Raw genomic sequence first — 17380 nt, 5'->3', positions numbered from 1 at the left:
GAATTATTTTTTATTATAACAAGTCCAATACCGAAAATGGAATATGTCTAAAATGTGATGAATTATAGAGTATAATAGTATGAATTTTTATAAAATATTAAACGAATAATACATATATTTATTTAATTCAAAATAATTCGTACAACTGAGAAGCATCGTTCATACTGAACTTAGTGCATGAATTATCCTAATTATTTGTTTCAGCCTCACCCTATATTTGTTGCATGAATTATTTTTTATTTATGTATGAATTTTCATACATACATAAGAATTGTTTTAGGTTTATGTATGAATTATTTGTCATGTCAGTTTTATGTATAAATTAGATATGGAATATTAATAACTGCAGAACGTGATCCCCACATTAATGAGGGGCGAGATTTACTATAATAATGTAATTACCTTCTTAGCCTCATCACTAATCCTACGTGAATTAGATAGTATAAATCTGAACAAAATCTAGCCGTCCAAATCAATAAAATCGAAGATCCATATTTGGTCTTATTTTATAGGCTAAGCTTGAGTTTTATTTTAGCGCAACCCTATATATATATATATATATATATATATATATATATATAGGAAGAGGTTCTAATAAAAACCTCTTTTAACATGAGAACTAGGAACCACATCTTAGCCTTTAAAATTGAAGATCTAGTGGTTAGGATTGATTGTTTTTAAATAGCCGTCTTTTTTGATTTGGTTAGTTCCCTTTTACCGTTTTTTTATTTTTGTTTACTAGAAGGATATTTTAGTCCTTATATATTATTTTTATTTAATTAAATACTCTTAAATATTGGATTAAATTGTTAGTGCCTTTTTTTTTTCTTCTTGTTTTTTAATTATACTCAATAATAGATACTAAGACTTAGTGAATATTATTTTATAATTATAGAGAGCCTTATTTTATTTGTATTGCACGTTAAGACTTAATGAATATTATTTTAAAATTTATTTGCATAATATCTATGAGTTGCATAAGTAAATTATATAATTGCATAATATATTATTGTGTTGCATAATTATATGTCTACTGTTGCACGTTTAATTTTTGAGTTGCATTCCCTTTTACTTTTTTGCACAATTAATTATGCAGTTCATTCTATTTATATGTAGATTTTAGTTGCATTGTAACTAAGAACCAATAACAATCATTGATTTAAGTAAAATATAGGACTAAGATTATAACACAGATGCACATTTTAATTTATAATTTAAATGTAATTGAAATTACTAAAATGGTAGAAATGTAATACAGAAAATAAATACTTTTTATGTTCTTCACTTCACTTTGTACAATTAACTATGCAATTATAATTTCATCTATGCAATTTTGAAACTCTAATGTGCTATTTAATATTTGAAAACCAACTGTCAAATTTCATATATGCATTTTCAATAATCAACTATGCAATTTAATCTATGAATTGCGAATCAATAAAGGACCTATGCACTCCATCTATGAACAATGCAATTACAATTTCATCTTCTACAACACAACCCGAATAATCATCTATGCACTTCAACTTCCAACTATGCAACTCAAACTACGCATCCAAAATTATAATATATGCAATACAAGCCAAAAAATGATCTATGTACTTCATCAACTAACTATGCAATTAGGATATCTTCAAGTATGCTACTAAAACTTATACACCTACACAACATCGAAACCTACTACTCAATTTCAATCCCTACTATGCATTTGAATCAATCAGTTGTGCATTCAAGAAATTACTGTTCAATAATTTCGAAACAAACGACAGCTTCATCAAATTCCCAAACCTATTCAATTACACGTTTTAATCATGAAAATTAGAAACACCAGTTATACTAAACAAATTCCATGAAGTTCTTGAGCAAATTTCAGATCGACCACACGAAGCAAAAACTAATTTAATTGTGCAAGAAGATATATTAACTATGCATTATAATCTATGCATCTAGAATTTCGAACTATGCAACAAAATAAGAAACTAAGCAATAAGACATGAAACTGTGCAACTCAATCAAGGAACTATGCAAACTAAATTTCAAAGTGCAGGTGAATGTCAAAAACTTAAAAAACCCGGATTCGGTTGCCGCCGGTACTAAATCAATCAACGGAAAGCTAAATCGCCGCGGTCAGATGTGTTAAACACCTCTGTCGCCGTCGCGGCCTTAGACCAAAGATGCATAGAAATGCGTGCCTTCTCCGCTTGCTATAGAATCGCCTTCGTCTTGCACAGTTCCGAGACAACCGCCTCCACCGTCTCCTTGCACTGATCGGCGCCGGAAACCGCCTTCGACTTGCACAAATCGACGCCGGAAACAGCCTTCGAATTGCACAGATCAGCGTCGGAAACCACCTTCTACTTGCACAGAACAACGTCGGAAACCACCTTCGACTTGCACCGTTTCGATCGCCGTCCACAGTTTTGATCGGTGGGTTGGAGGTGCATAGGCGGCTCCACTCACCTTGAAACCCAAGATAAAAGTCAACAATTCAAAATGAATTAGGAATAAGAAATCGTGTGACTAATTTAGAATTCCAGTATTACATTTTTACCCTTAGAATTTTAATTATATTTAAATTACTAATTAAATTGTGCATTTGTATTATTAATCTCAGCCATCTATTTTTTCTAAATCAATGGTTTAGATTAGGTTCCTAGTTCTCATCTTAAGGGGGGTTTCTACATTAACCCCACCCTATATATATATATATATATATATATATATATATCATTCTAATTTCTTTTCTGTTTTTTTTTTCTATTTTCTCTCACTAACTAAAATTTCTCTCTCTAGCTTATAAGCTTAATTACTGAAACACTTTGAGAACTTATAAAGCTCTTAAGAAACTATATCTTTTATAATTAAGCTCTTAAAACATCTTATAAGCTCCTAGTGTAACACCCAGTATTTTCACTGCATTATATATATTATTAATATTGTTTTCTATGATTTTAAAGAAGAAAGAGAAGTCTTAATTTTTATGTAAAACCTGAACTTAGTTATTTAACGAGCAAATTATATCGAAATTTTTAAAATCATAGAAGCTCGAGTATTTCATGATTTTAAGGTTGATAGGATTTTATGCAAAAAAGCCCAATACTTAGCATTTTGGCTAGCAATTTTATTTGAATGTGAAGTAGCCAGAGCCCAATTTGTGTATATGAATTCAGTTTTTAAGTATAAAAACAATAGCTATTTGGTTGGGCTAAGAATATTAAGAAATGATGAGGAAGCCCAAACCCAACATTCTTTCATTAAGCAAATTAGTCAACCTTATTAGCGTAAGTTAAATTATTCAGATTATTAATTCAGACTAGTTATTCTTCATACACGTAGCATTTAGCTTCCACGCAGCTGCTCACACAAACCGACTCATGTCAGTATAAGCTTCATCCCTCAAGCGTTGAACCATTTTCTTCATTCTGCAAAATCTTAACTACTACTCCAGTAAACATCCATCCAACACACAAATTACACACAATCATCCACAGCAGACATCAAAGAAGGTAGTCTTTCTTTTCAATACAGTTAACTTTATATCATAAAGGCAGCAACCAAGAACTGTGATGAGTAATAACTATAATCACATTTGCAATTCTGACTTCATAAACACAGTTTCAATTTCTTAATAACAATAAAGAAATAGATTTATCACACATAAAAATCGGATCTTGAGCAGTAGCCACTCCGAGAGACACCCTGAATCATGGATTCCTGAAATAGAAAAACTAGGGATTGATTAGTTTGAGGTATTAGAACTGAAATAGGTTATTGAAATAGAAAATAAAGAAAAAGAGAAAAGAAGAAGGAAAATAATTAGAACAGGGGAAAGGATGGCAGCAGCAGCAGCAGCAACCGCGAGCCACCGCGACGGAGGCGCGACTGGCGGCAGCGACCGCCGGCACTGCCCACGCCACGGCGGTCCGCGGTGGCCGCCAGTAGCACAGAGAGTAAGACAAAGACAGAGAGACACGGACATGAGAGAAAGTAGAGCGAGATAGAGGCAGGGAGAGAAGAGCAGAGCGGCGACGACCGCCGGCGCTGCATGCGCCGCTGCGGCTCGCAGCGGCCGCTGCAAGCAAAGGGGCAGAGAGAGAGATCGAGATTAAGAGCGCAGAGAAGGCAGAGAGAGAGATCGAGAGACAGAGAGAAAAAGAGGGAGAAAGAGAAGCTTACCTGAGATGGAGTAGGTGGCAGTGCGACGGGGACAACGGTGGCAGTGAAACTCGCCGGTTGACTGGAGTTGAAGGGGGGGAAAATTAGAAACCCTAGGTTGATTTTGAATTAAGAATTGGGGAAAAGGGAAGGAAAGGAAGAAGAAGGGGAGAGAGACGCCGGCCTCGCCGCGCCGGAGGCGGCGAGGACTGGCGACGTCGCCGGGCGAGAGGGAGAGGGAAAGTGAGAGACGCAGGTGAGAGAACAGAGAGAAATGGAGTCTGCGTAAAAAGAAAAAGAAGGAAGAAGAGAGATGTTGACTTTAGTATATTCTAGACTTAAGTTCTATTTAGTTTTTAATTTATTTTGATTAATTGGGCTTTGAGAATTTCATATTGGGTTTAAATAATACTTAGGCCATTAATTGCTATTGGACCTTAGTAATAAATTAGATTATGGACTTAATTATTGGTTTGGGTCCTTAATTCATTTAATTGAGATGAGTTTATTTTAATTTAAGCCTATAAATATGTATAAAGGATTATTAGCTATTTGCTAATAATTGGCTTGATTTATTAAATGGCCTAGACATATAATTAAATTATGCTATTACTCTATGTAATTATGCATAAATTAGACACTAGATTATTATAGAATCAAATTCTTGAAAGAAGAGAAAAATAGATTTATATTATTTCCAGTTAATAGCTATTTATTACTCCCTCCGTCCGCCAAAATTATGTAAAATTGATTGGGCACGAGATTTAATAAAATTGGTGATGATTTTGATGTAGTGGAGAAAGGGTCCCACCACTTTATGAAATGTGTGGTTGAGATTGAATTTTGAGTGAGTTTTTTGTAAATAAAGAGTGTTAGTAAAGATAAAATATTAAAGAGGATTGTGGGACCATTTCCATAAAAGGAAAGTGACATAATCTTGGCGGACGCCAAATATAGTAATTTTTACATAATCTTGACGGACGGAGGGAGTAAATTAGAATGAGTAGAGTTATGATTAACGCTAGAGTTATGAGTATTGCAGTTTAAGTTTATGTTGGTATTTGTTGATAAGTTTGCTAAATAGCAACTAGTCTTTATACCATAATTTCAATAGAGCTATCATCTTAAAACCAACATAAGCATTCTTTATAAATCAAGTCCCTATCATTTCCTCATTATTTATTAGTCAGTTTTTATACTGAAGGTCAGATACAAGCAAGGGTAAAGCAATAGTTCAGAATTACTAGTGTTGTCAGACCACGATCAGGTGGGCTTTCTAAACTCAAAATCTGAAGTGCATATTATTTCATAATGTTTACATGAATGAAGTTATATTAATTAAAGTTATTGACTTGCCAAAAATTTTGTGAGCTAATATGATACCTATCTGGCACCAGAAGTTAATCGAATTCGGATCCTGTTCTATCAAGATGTTAGACAGGATTAGTGTACACAAGGGACCGTGAGCCGATCAAGCATATCGGCCGGCCTAGGACCGTGAGCCGGTTTAGCGTATCGGCCGGTCTAGGACCGTGAGCCGGTTTAGCGTATCGGCCGGTCAGTGACCGTAGAAGGTGGCCACCTTCTCGGCACACAGTTATCATTGCAGATATGGTATAATACAAAGAAGTATGTCTGCAGACGTATATGATGTTATGATGATATATATATATATATATATATATATATATATATATATATATAGAAGTTTTACAGTTTTGGCGTGCACATGTTATTTAAATAAAACTCCTATGTGATGCTTGAGATGGCAAGTTCAATATATAGCTCTAAGAGCAAGCTTTCAAGTTATTTCGGCATGTGACCATTGAGTGCTTTTGAGTACTCAGCCCTGCATATGTTTTCTAAATGTGCAGGTTAAGCTGTGATGCAGATGGATGTCAGCAGAGCAAAGCTTTTGATATATAAGTACTAAATTAGGCTCAAGATTCCATGTCTTCATACATGTAATCCACTTAAGCTATTCCGCTGCAACGCTTAGTGCGTTTTACTTTATTGATATGTTGCAAAGATTTCAAACTAATAGCTTACAGAATTATGTCACTTGATACATAGACAACTTGTCGTTATGTATTGTGAGTTGTCTGCTTTTGAGTTTTAGAAAAGATTGTTTATTATTTTGTTATTTTGTTTTCAGTCACACTTTTTCCCGACTTAACTATTCACTAGCTTAGGTCGGGCTGTGACACCTAGAAACTTATAAGCTCTTTAAAATAAACTTAGTCAAACACCCTCTTAATGGAAATCTCATCATGATGTATATATGATTAGCATTATGGCACAAACAAATACCTAGCTAGGGATACTAAGGATATGAAAATGAGCAAATAGAAAAAATCTGAGCTTCAAAAAATCAAATAACATTGTTTAAAATACACTAATTAAGTTCAAGCTAACAAAAATATGTTTAAAACTTTACATAGTGCAGCTGCCGTCAACCAAGTTTAAGCACATTCACCAGTCCCTCTTGTAGCTCAGATAGATCAATGCTTGCAGAATCATTAAGCTGAAAAGATGGTAGAGTTAAAAATTAATAAGAAAGAAAAACATAAACATATATATATATATGTGTGTGTGTGTATATATATATATCTGCGTTTTGTTGTAGTGCACAAATAAATTTGGTGGAAAATAAACCTAAAATCATACTACTATATATGAGTTACAATTGCAGAAACCCTAGATATCCTGTGCTATATGTGATAGCTCTTTGTTTGTACCTGAATGTGAATTTTGTGGAGGTAACATTGGTCGCCTCTTGAAGAAACGCAGTTGATTACATCGAGCTGTCTATTAAGCAAATCGGCAAGCACCATAGAAAGAGGGAAACATCCTTTATTGAGGCTACTACTAATCAAGATCTCAACCCCATCTGTGAATACATTTATCTTAACACAGTAAGGCGAGGAATCAGTAGCATTTGAGGTTTGACTCTCAGCTTCATCAGCAGTTCCTACTACATTCCTCAAACCCTCTCTCCTTGGTTTCAGTTCTTCGATTTTCTTCTTCATATCGTTGATGTAATTCACGGCCTGGTGCATATGATCAGATATAGCGCGCTTTCCCTAAAGTTTAGTGTAACCAAAAATACCATCTAAGGAATTGTAGAATATTAATGCATAAAATCAAATATCTAAAAGTGTAGAAACTAATTAATTGAGTACACACCTTGATGTATTCAAGAGGGAGAAGGGATCTGAGAGAAGCATAAAGGGCTGCCATTTCTTGCCTTCTCTGCTTCTCAGTAAATCTATGAGCAGTCTTCTTGGATTCGCTGCTGCCATTGCTGTTTTCTTCAACTTCAATGGGCCTCTTTTTGACACTCTTTTTAGTATTGTCATTGCCATCTAAAATGGGACAATCTGCAAGCAGATCTTCCAGTAATTTATCTTGCTCCAAAAATATCGAAGCATCGTCAATTCCATCGCTCGAATTAGGAAACATAGTCGCCCCAGATCCTAAAGAGAGAGAGAGAGAGAGAGAGAGAGAGAGTTGGGAGGCTACTGCAACACTGTGGTGCAGAATCAACCCTAACAAAAGAAAAATTGAAATGAAACTCCAAAAATAAAGAAGTTTGTTTACTTTGAGAAAAACACAGTAGTGAAGTGTGCATTAAATAAATTGGAGCTGCCTATCAAACCAACAGTAAAACACATATGATAAATTAGGGTACAGTAATCCTGCAGTATTTGCAATAAAACCGCTGCTATATATAAACCTAATCTCTTTTTTTATTATAATAATATTTTACACCGTCTGGAGATGAATAATTACAGTTGATGACTAGCGAATACATTTTAGCATTTAGAAACAAACAAGTGCCGAAATTTCAACATCGAAAACTGTGGCATGTGAACTAGCTAGCTAGATTAAACAAATATATAAAGTTGGGACACAACTAATATAGATATATATAGATATAGATATATTATCTTAGTGGTGGGAGGGTGGAAACTTTTGTAAAGCAAAAAAGTTAATTACACGGTGCTTAAGATTTATTTTTTGTTTATGCATGGTGATTAAGACGTTTAATTTAGATGTACAAAGTTTTCGAAAGCAAAATGCTATTGCTGAAAGTTGCATTTGTAATTTAAAAAAAAAAAAGAAAGTTGCATTTGTTTTTCTTCTTAAACCGAAGAAACGTGGTTTTTGAGAAAAACATGCGCAAATTGATTAATCTAACAAGATGTATTCTTCATTATCAACAAGTAAATTGATGATGAACGAATCCAATTAAGGATCCAAATCTTAGCCTTTTAATTATAATTCAGATGCATCGGTAGTTATTTTTTATAATATGAGTCACATCAACTATTACACTGTCATATGCTACAATGGTTTAGTTAAGCAGTCGTACGTGTATAAAATTATTGAGTTAATTTGTAAATATACTTGAAATTTATATGGGTAATTTATTTTGTGTCTAATTTGAAAAATCCAAAGAAGAATGGTTGCAATCACAATAATTGAAAAATTAAGTAAACGATGGAAAACTTCAAGAGTTAATTTGTATGTCAATTATATTATATCAAGAAGAATACACGCGCGTACCATTAATGTTTGGACTTTATTCACTTCATGCTAGAACATCACCGTGAAATGCATGACTATCATATTTTATTATTTGTAATATGATATTAATATTGAAGAATTTGATGTCGGAATAGTATTAGAGGTGGTCTTGGGTGCAACCGAATTGCATCCGCATCGAGACCCTGATTCGCACCCTGACCCGAATTCGCATCCTGACCTGAACCGTGTAAATGATACTATTCGGCTATACAAATGACACTACATATAATTGATACTATTCGGTTATACAAATGACACTAACCGTGTAAATGACATTGTTTGGTTATACAAATGACAAAACGTTATATAGTGTCATTTGTATAACCGAATAGTGTCATTTACACAATTTGGGTCAGAATGTGGGTTAGGGTCTGCGTGCGCGCGGTTGCACCCAAGTTTTTGTGATAGGTATTACTGGTATAATAAGACTATATATATAGTGGACTTTAAAAATGACCACTTTACTATAATAAAAATAAATTTTGTCTACTAAAATAAAAAACATAAAAATTAGTCGTACTTATCATTTAACCATTCACACAAAAAACTTAAAATTTAACCACTTATTCTTTAGTTGTGAATTTGAGTTTTCAATTCACAACCAATAATAATATTTCTAGTCGTGAATTCAAGCTTTAAACTATTCAGATGTGAATTCTAGTTTTAAAGCATTCAATTGTGGTTTCTAGTTTTAAAGCTTGAATTTACAACTAGAAATAGTTTGAATTCATGGTTTAAAATTCAAATTCACAACCAACACTAAATTCAAGCTTTAAAACTCAATTGTTTTTACTTGGGGTTTGAACCCCACTACTAGAAAAACGCTCATAGATAACGGATTTTATCCGTTATCTATGAGCAAAAAAACCGTTGTGTATAGTGGTGTTATCTATTATAGGTGTCATACACAACGGTTTAAAAACCGTTATCTATGAAGGGAAAAGATAACAGTACAACCACACATACATCACGGTTATGAAACTGTTATCTATATTGATTATACATAACGGTTTTCGACTGTTATGTATTATAATTTATCCGTTATCTATTCTATAATATATATTTTTTTCATATTATAGTTAACAGTTTTTATACTTTTTATAACGGTTTAAACCGTTATCTTTTTCTTACAAAGATAACGGTTTTCTACTGTTATGTATTATAATTTATCCGTTATGTATTCTATAATATTTTCTTTTTCATATTATAGTTAACAGTTTTTATACTTTTTATAACGGTTTAAACCGTTATCTTTTTCTTACAAAGATAACGGTTTTTCACTGTTATGTATTAGAATTTATCCGTTATGTATTATATAATATTTTTTTTCCATATTATAGTTAACAGTTTTTTATACTTTTTATAACAGTTTAAACCGTTATCTTTGTAAGACATAGATAACGGTTTTTTGTACCTTTTATAACGATTTTAACCATTATCTTTAATATTTAATATTTTTTTCTCAATTTTTATGTTATTTATATCAAGAAATAAATAAATAACTTTAAAACAACAAAATGATAAAATCAACAATAACAATATTATATATTATCCAAAATATTCGTACATTATCATCCGAATGAACCAAGTATCAAGTATCTAAGATCATTACATATTTCCATTCACTTCCTGGCTTATCCACTCCGACAAAGTCCTCATCGACCTCTCAAAGGCTTCCTTCGCGCTCATCTCCATCTTGATCTTCCTCCCTTTTTGAAAGTAACATCCCTTGATAACATACAAACATATACGCCACTTGTCAAATACTCAGTTATATGAAAGGAAAATAGTGTTAGAAAAAGATATTATGCATACACTAGCATTGATTGAGAAAATCCCCTTCTGAAGAAATGATAAAAAGGAAAAAGACATTGTTCTATCTAATTTTATATATAAATCAATACATCATGCATTCTGTATTTTGCTACATAATGAAAAGCAAAGTATAAACTATATGTAACTTACTACATAAATCAATACATCATGCATTATGTAACTTACTACATCAATTAAGGGCCATAAGAAAATAACTTGATACTCTAGCCTGGAGTTGATATTTTCCTCAACCAGAAAGGGTATAAAAACTCATATGCGTGCACACAAAGGCTCAGCTGGAATACATCAAACTACAAGTCCAACACTGATGCACACTAATTTATTTGCTCAAGAATTTTCCTTCCAAAGCTCAGTTCAAGTAAAGGCATCTATTTTTCAAAATTATCCATCTCCACATAAGTGTAAATGGTGACTAATGCTGATAATAATACTCAAGAATTTCCTGCATATTAAGATATCTCAAATTACCATCTTTCAATTACTTCTCAGTACTGTAATAATACTCAAGAATCAAGATTATGCCTAAACGATGACTAATAACATACCAATGTCCTTATACAGAGAACTACTTTTGTTACGTAAGGCTGAAAAATTCAGCATATGGAACAGAACCAACCCGGTGGCTAACGTGAAATTCAAAAGAAAGAATTGGAAAATCAGATATCTGCAAACATTTAATCTTTTACCTTATAATACCTTGCAGACATATTAAACCTTCCAATATCCAGAAAGATATTTACAGATTCCTCCAGGCATGAAATTGACTCTGCAAACCATGAAACTAACGTCAGAGCAATTCAAACTATTTATCATGAGTATCAGGAAATATCAACCACAAAATCATATATGATTAAACATAGAGAATTACACAGCCAAACAAAAGTTTACGAGTCAACTCCACTCACAGATGAAGCATAGCCATATTTTTTCTTAATCTGATCAACAGCACCACCACTTTTCTCCTCCTCATTAACACCTGCTGCTTTCTCACTCTTCACCTTTGTATGTTTCAATTTACCTGACATCACAAAAATGAAACCACTCCTAAACTCTTGTAACTACCACTAATTTTCACTGGATCACACTTACCTTTAATTGCTTGAAATGTATTTGTAATATTCTGTCTATTTAGCCCTGCCATCACTCTCGCTCTCTCTTTCGGCTCTTCGATCTCGATGTCATCTAAGCCACGGACAAAACAAAAAGCTTAGACTTGCAAAACAACAACAAAAAACCAAAGAAGCAAATACCTATATCCAACTCCTCATTCATAATCTTCTTCTCCTCGCTTTCAATCTCCCTTGCAAAGTTGGATGTCGAAAATATGGTACACAGTTCTTCAATACTTTGTCTGCAATCTTCAGTTTCCACCTCATGCCCATTCCTCGATTTTGAACTCTTATTGTCTTTTATCACAGAGGCAAATATGCCCTGTCAAAACACATCAGTTGAACAAAATGAAAATTTGCAATCAATATGATGGACGACGGTGTTCTATCTAGCAAACGACGACGTACCTTCTTCTTCTCTTTCACGGGCGGTGTATAGATGAGCCCTTGAGCATTTACAAGGTTTTTCTTTAGAACCATGGAGACCGAGTCCACGAATCTGTGATGGAATAAGTCAATTTTATTTTCCTTATACAAAACCAAAGATCAAAAAAGCAGAATAGGGAACTAGATCATATGTGACCTATAAGCCTCATGAAGCAAAGTTGAGACGAAAACTAACTCCTGATTGCCGTTAACCTGGTTCAGAGTAAATACAAGAATGTTAGCAGTCTTTTTAAGGTAACTGTTGAGCGATAAAAGTAATGCTGAAGACTTACAATGATGATTTCGCCATCAAGGGATGACGACACTACAATGTCAGAAACGGAGAAAGGTCTAGAAGTCGAAAATGTGAGCACTCTTATTGAACTTTCTTTCACTAGAGACAATTCTGGCAGGGATCTGAAGTTTCACATTAACACAAGTAAGAATCAGGTTAGCCAAATTCAATCATTCAACAAATTGGAAACATTTAGTATGGCACGAATAAGGACATATCACCTAATCTCGATTTTTCCACTGGCAAAAACAAGTATAAGTCCGACATCTGGAGAGCCAAACGTTGATGCCGAGTAACAAGGAGAACTGAATTTCTTTTTGTACATCACTTTCTTAACACCCTGTAGATACGTAAGAGCAGATTTAGTCAACCTTTCTGAATATGTTACGTTGATTACATGACAGCCGGATGCGAGTATACCTGGACTAAATGCAATAAGGAAAATGCATACACTGATTTCTCAGTGCATAGCAATAGAGAGAGAGAGAGAGAGAGAGAGAGAGAGAGAGAGAGAGACAGAGACAGAGACGCACCTAGCAAGTTTGCATCACATAATACAAAATTCCCACAACCCTTTCTCCAGCAACAAGCTGTTGACTTTCGACATCTCTTTACTCTTAAATTATACATACCATATCTGTAGAGCAAGATCATGGGGCAGGTCGACGCACTCCGACAGCATGGGTATTAAACAAACAGGCACCTGCACATATTCAAGAAATACAACCTGCATTCACACACCAATATGGCTCCAGTCTCCAGACAGAGACTCGAGAATTAGGAAGACTAGTTTAACAGCACGACATTCAGCTACTCACATTCTGAAACCAGAAGGCGGAGAGGAAGTCATAAAACAACAGGGGAGTACACAAAAAGCCACACAAGTTGTAATTTGTAAAGAATTTAGGAATCAATTCCAATATATGTAGCAAAAATAGATGTAAACAGGATTCTTTCCTCTACAACAAATCTAACATTACGCAAACACAAACTCACCAAAGAAACACCTTAGGCTGCTTCAAAAAAGCATTCTCGGTAGAAGCAAAAACCCTAGTCCGCAGCAGCTGAGAGTGAACCATGTGATTCAATTAATCAAAGCAAATACACCCTCTCTATTTAAGCTTAAATATTTCCCAATTATTTCAACTCCAACAGCAAAATAAACACACCTTATCTATTCAGGATCAAAAGCCTTTCTAAATGATAGCAAATCAAAAAAGATGAGAATAACAAAAACCCCCAAAAAAGAGAAAACCTCTTCAAGTGTGTGGTTCGAACGAAATAGACAAATTGCAGCTAAAATTCCAAAATTATCAGAAATAAATAAATAACAGGACAGCAGCGGCTCGACCGCCGCAGAGGCGCGGGCTTGCGGCAATGACTGCCAACGCTGCTGGATCCGCGGTAGCCGCCATGAATGAGACGGAGAGATAGGGCGAGTGAGAGCAAGAGAGAGAGAGAGACAGAGAGAGAGAATACCGAGACGTACCGTAGCGGCGCGAAGAGTAATTACCGGCGTATGCAGTGGCTGTCCGGGGCGGAGGTCGTCGGCGGCAACAATAGTGTTTGGGGATTTTAGGTGAGGAAGAATTTGGGGATTTAGGGATTTTAGGGCTTCACCTCCGAGAAGAAGGGGATGTAAGATACCGGCGGCGGGCGGAGGAATGGCAGCGCGGAGGTCGTCGGAGGAACGGCGGCGCAGAGGTCGTCGGAGGAGTTCGTGCGCTGAGAAGAAATGAACGGCGGGAATTGTTGGAGAGGGAGTGAAGAAGAGAAAACTTAGTGAATTCACGATTTTATTTGGGTGAAAATAATTAAAAGATGGCATAGATAACGGTGGCTTAACGGTTTTGTAATACCGTTATGTATGCAACTAATAGATAACGCAAAAACATAACGCATTTGTTCAAACCGTTATCTATACATTTAGACAATAGTACATAGATAACGGATTTTCGCAAAACCGTTATCTATTCCTAAAAGTGCGTTCATACATAACGGTTTTTGAAAAAAACCGTTATCTATTCACTGTTATGTATGTAAACTTTTGTAGTAGTGCCCTAAACCTCATTGTTCATAGACAGTACCGCTTGGTGTTCCCTTGAGGACAATTGTGATTCAATTGTGAATCAAAATTACTAGTGATCAATTATGAATTGATCGAATTGATTATAAATTCAAGAATATTAACAACACAAACTCACCTCGTAATAATTTTCAAAAATTCTCCTAATTGATTATCTTCTCAAACACTATAAATCAATCACCATAATAACTTCATTTTCCTTCTGTTTTTGATTTAGCTCAACAATCGATCTTTCACTCTTCATCTTTACAACTCTCAAATAATTATGCAATATATCTCAAAACTTATATACTTCCTCCGTCCATGAAATGAGTACTCATTTCCCTTTTTAGCAAGTGTACATCACACAACTCTTTAATTAATACCCTTAAAAAATGGGATCCTTATTTCACTAACATTACATTCAATACATTTCTTAAAATTCGTGCCGTTTATAAATGAGTACTCATTTCGTGTACGAAGGGAGTATTATTCATAACAATTGAAAATTACAGTCAATTTTTTCATAATTAGCTAAACCAACACCTTATCTGTAATTTCCAAATTTAAAAGTGGCCAAGTAGGAATGATGAAAAAATGGGGTTGGACATTAATTAGGGCTCATTTTTTTCTTTTTTTCTTTTTTTTGATAAATTAACAGTATTAAATAAAGAAATTTAAAGGCCGCGCCACATGGGACTTGAACCCAAGACCTTTGGCTTTAGGCATTATTAACCCCTTACCGTTTGGCCAATACCCGCCATTTTCGAACTAACATTATATATGCCAAGTAGAGAAGAGATGGTGGGTGGTGGAGATAGGAGTGAGCAAAATGCGATTAAATCCGAAAAGTCGAGCCGAACCTAACCGAAATACTAATTCGGTTCGGTTTTAGTTTTGAATTTTAAAATTTTCAATTTTTCGGTTCGATTACCTTTGGCATTAGGGCTCATTTTCGAACTAACATTAGATACGCCAAGTAGAGAATAGATGGTGGGTGGTGGAGATAGGAGTGAGCAAAATCCGGTTAAATCCGAAAAGTCGAACCGAACCTAACCGAAATACTAATTCGATTCGGTTAATTTGATTTTTGGTTCGGTTTAGTTTTGAATTTTAAAATTTTTAATTTTTCGGTTCGGTTATGGTTTTTAAGAAAAAATATTTGGTTAACCGAAAATCGAACCGGGATAACAATTAATTTAATAATTTAATTATTTTTATATAGTATTTGAAAATTAAAATGATTCTTACTACTATTCAATAAAATAGTTAATAATTAATCTTAATTTATACTCTCAATCTCGGTCAATTAAAAAAAATTAAAGTAACTTTTCAATAATTATTCTTAATTTATACTATTAATCTTTGGTTAAAATGTTTTAAAATTTTGGATTATTATTTTTTACGGATTCCGAATCTTGTATATTAAATGTTAATTAGTCATTAAACTTCAAAAAAAAATATTGTGTATTTTATTTCGGTTATTTGGTTTTAACCGAAACTGAACCGAAATATTTCGATTCGGTTTTAGGCATGTTCAGTTCGAATTTGGATATTAATTATATAATTCGATTTTAATTTGGGTTTTGCTATTCGATTCAGTTCGGTGACCGAATAACCGGATGCTCACCCCTAGGTGGAGGGCGGGTGAATGCAGCAGCAAAAAAACAATAGTTAGCAATGGTGATTGCCATTTAAAAAGTTCAGCAACGTAGGGGGACGCCAACAATTTGGCGACGCCGGTGAACTGCCCTCCGCTGCTGGAATTGAAGACCAAGCTCTCAGGCCCAACGATTCCAGCGAGGCGAATCCAATTGACGGCGAAGAACATCGTGTGAGCCTAATATTGGCGGCAGAGTGAAGACGGCGGCGGCGGCGATGGAGACCACCACCTCGATAAAGTGGTCAGCAGAGAAAGAGAACAACCGCAGAGAAAAAGAGAAAAATCAATGTTGTGAGTAAATTGGTATATTTTTTGCACAAAAAATGATTAACTTTTAAGTCTTTTATGTGACTCGACAATTTTATTTTTACTATAGCAAAGTGGATTTTTTTTTATAAAAAAGTGAATATTTTCATACTTAAACCCATATGTGTGTGTGTGTGTGTATATATATATATAGGGAATAGTTCAATGTAGACCACTCCCCTACATAGAGAATGAAGACCAAATCAGAGTCATTGATCTCACCAAAATCAATTAATCAGATTCATCCGAATTCTTCAAGTTTAGGAAATCCCGTAAATTCCTCATATTACTAAAATTTACATGATTTGGATAAAATATTATAGCAAATAACATATTTTTAAAAAATGAATTTATAAAAATATTATCATTGACCAACATATACCATCATCTATGCTAAAAATAATACGCGCCTAATTATCAAATCGATTTATAACCAGTAAAAAATAATTTATATTAAGGAGATGCAATATGATACACTACAAAAAAAACGTACGATTATTGACGGCAGAATGCCGTCAGTAATAAGGCACGGCCGCCGGTGAAAAATTCTACCGACGGCGGCGCCATCGGCAACTTGCCGTCGCTAATTGGCTCGTCGATAGTGCCATTATCGACGGCGATCGGCCGCCGCGGGCAATTAACGGCGGCGAAGCCACCGGCATTTCTGCCATTGAACGGCGGAGAGTTGCCGGAAAATTACTGACGGCAAATGCCATCGCTAATAGCGGCGGCACCACCGCCGTCGGTAATTTCCACCGGACGGCGGTGGCGCACACGCCGGAGTTGGCTAAGGTATTACCGAGGGCAATATGCCGTCGCTAATTACCGACGGCATTTTGCCCTCGGTAATATTTTTTAATTAATTAATTAATTTATTTATTTATTTTATTTATTTATTTTATTGTATATCCACTATTTATTTCCGTATTTATACA

General features: G+C 34.5%; 2 protein-coding genes and 2 long non-coding RNA genes across 8 annotated transcripts; 1 reads left to right on the top strand and 3 right to left on the bottom strand.

The window, feature by feature from the left end:
• Nucleotides 1–1837: 1837 nt before the first annotated feature.
• Nucleotides 1838–7773, bottom strand: LOC131014485 (transcription factor bHLH36-like). Of its 3 annotated transcripts, none has more exons than XM_057942478.1 (4): nucleotides 7342–7773; nucleotides 6894–7238; nucleotides 6593–6679; nucleotides 1838–2460 (listed from the first exon to the last, which is right to left on the bottom strand). In XM_057942478.1, the coding sequence occupies exons 1-3, from the start codon at nucleotides 7615–7617 to the stop codon at nucleotides 6608–6610; spliced, it is 693 nt and encodes a 230-aa protein (XP_057798461.1). In that variant the 5' UTR covers nucleotides 7618–7773; the 3' UTR covers nucleotides 1838–2460; nucleotides 6593–6607. The 3 variants fall into 3 exon arrangements, 1 of the variants encoding a protein (XP_057798461.1); XR_009098230.1 differs by lacking the exon at nucleotides 1838–2460 and adding an exon at nucleotides 3513–4072 and having other exon boundaries at nucleotides 4177–6679; XR_009098229.1 differs by lacking the exon at nucleotides 1838–2460 and adding an exon at nucleotides 3513–3714 and having other exon boundaries at nucleotides 4177–6679.
• Nucleotides 2468–6145, top strand: LOC131014486 (uncharacterized). The gene is made up of 3 exons (XR_009098231.1): nucleotides 2468–3506; nucleotides 5360–5422; nucleotides 6030–6145. It is a non-coding gene; the product is annotated as an uncharacterized LOC131014486 (long non-coding RNA).
• A 2493-nt stretch (nucleotides 7774–10266) lies between the features above and the next one.
• On the bottom strand, nucleotides 10267–12894 carry LOC131014484 (uncharacterized). Its single transcript, XM_057942477.1, has 9 exons — nucleotides 12633–12894; nucleotides 12410–12533; nucleotides 12274–12329; nucleotides 12099–12189; nucleotides 11832–12012; nucleotides 11671–11763; nucleotides 11487–11599; nucleotides 11268–11347; nucleotides 10267–10473 (listed from the first exon to the last, which is right to left on the bottom strand). The coding sequence occupies exons 1-8, from the start codon at nucleotides 12734–12736 to the stop codon at nucleotides 11318–11320; spliced, it is 792 nt and encodes a 263-aa protein (XP_057798460.1). The 5' UTR covers nucleotides 12737–12894; the 3' UTR covers nucleotides 10267–10473; nucleotides 11268–11317.
• Nucleotides 12895–12935: 41 nt separating this feature from the next.
• Nucleotides 12936–14230, bottom strand: LOC131014483 (uncharacterized). Of its 3 annotated transcripts, none has more exons than XR_009098227.1 (3): nucleotides 13891–14230; nucleotides 13408–13475; nucleotides 12936–13114 (listed from the first exon to the last, which is right to left on the bottom strand). It is a non-coding gene; the product is annotated as an uncharacterized LOC131014483 (long non-coding RNA). The 3 variants fall into 3 exon arrangements; XR_009098226.1 differs by having other exon boundaries at nucleotides 13901–14230; XR_009098228.1 differs by having other exon boundaries at nucleotides 13925–14230.
• Nucleotides 14231–17380: the final 3150 nt, after the last annotated feature.

This window comes from Salvia miltiorrhiza, chromosome 3, assembly GCF_028751815.1.
Source record: "Salvia miltiorrhiza cultivar Shanhuang (shh) chromosome 3, IMPLAD_Smil_shh, whole genome shotgun sequence".
NCBI classification, from domain to species: domain Eukaryota; kingdom Viridiplantae; phylum Streptophyta; class Magnoliopsida; order Lamiales; family Lamiaceae; genus Salvia; species Salvia miltiorrhiza.
Note: the sequence above shows the minus strand (reverse complement) of the source record. Positions and strands in the feature narration are given on the sequence as shown.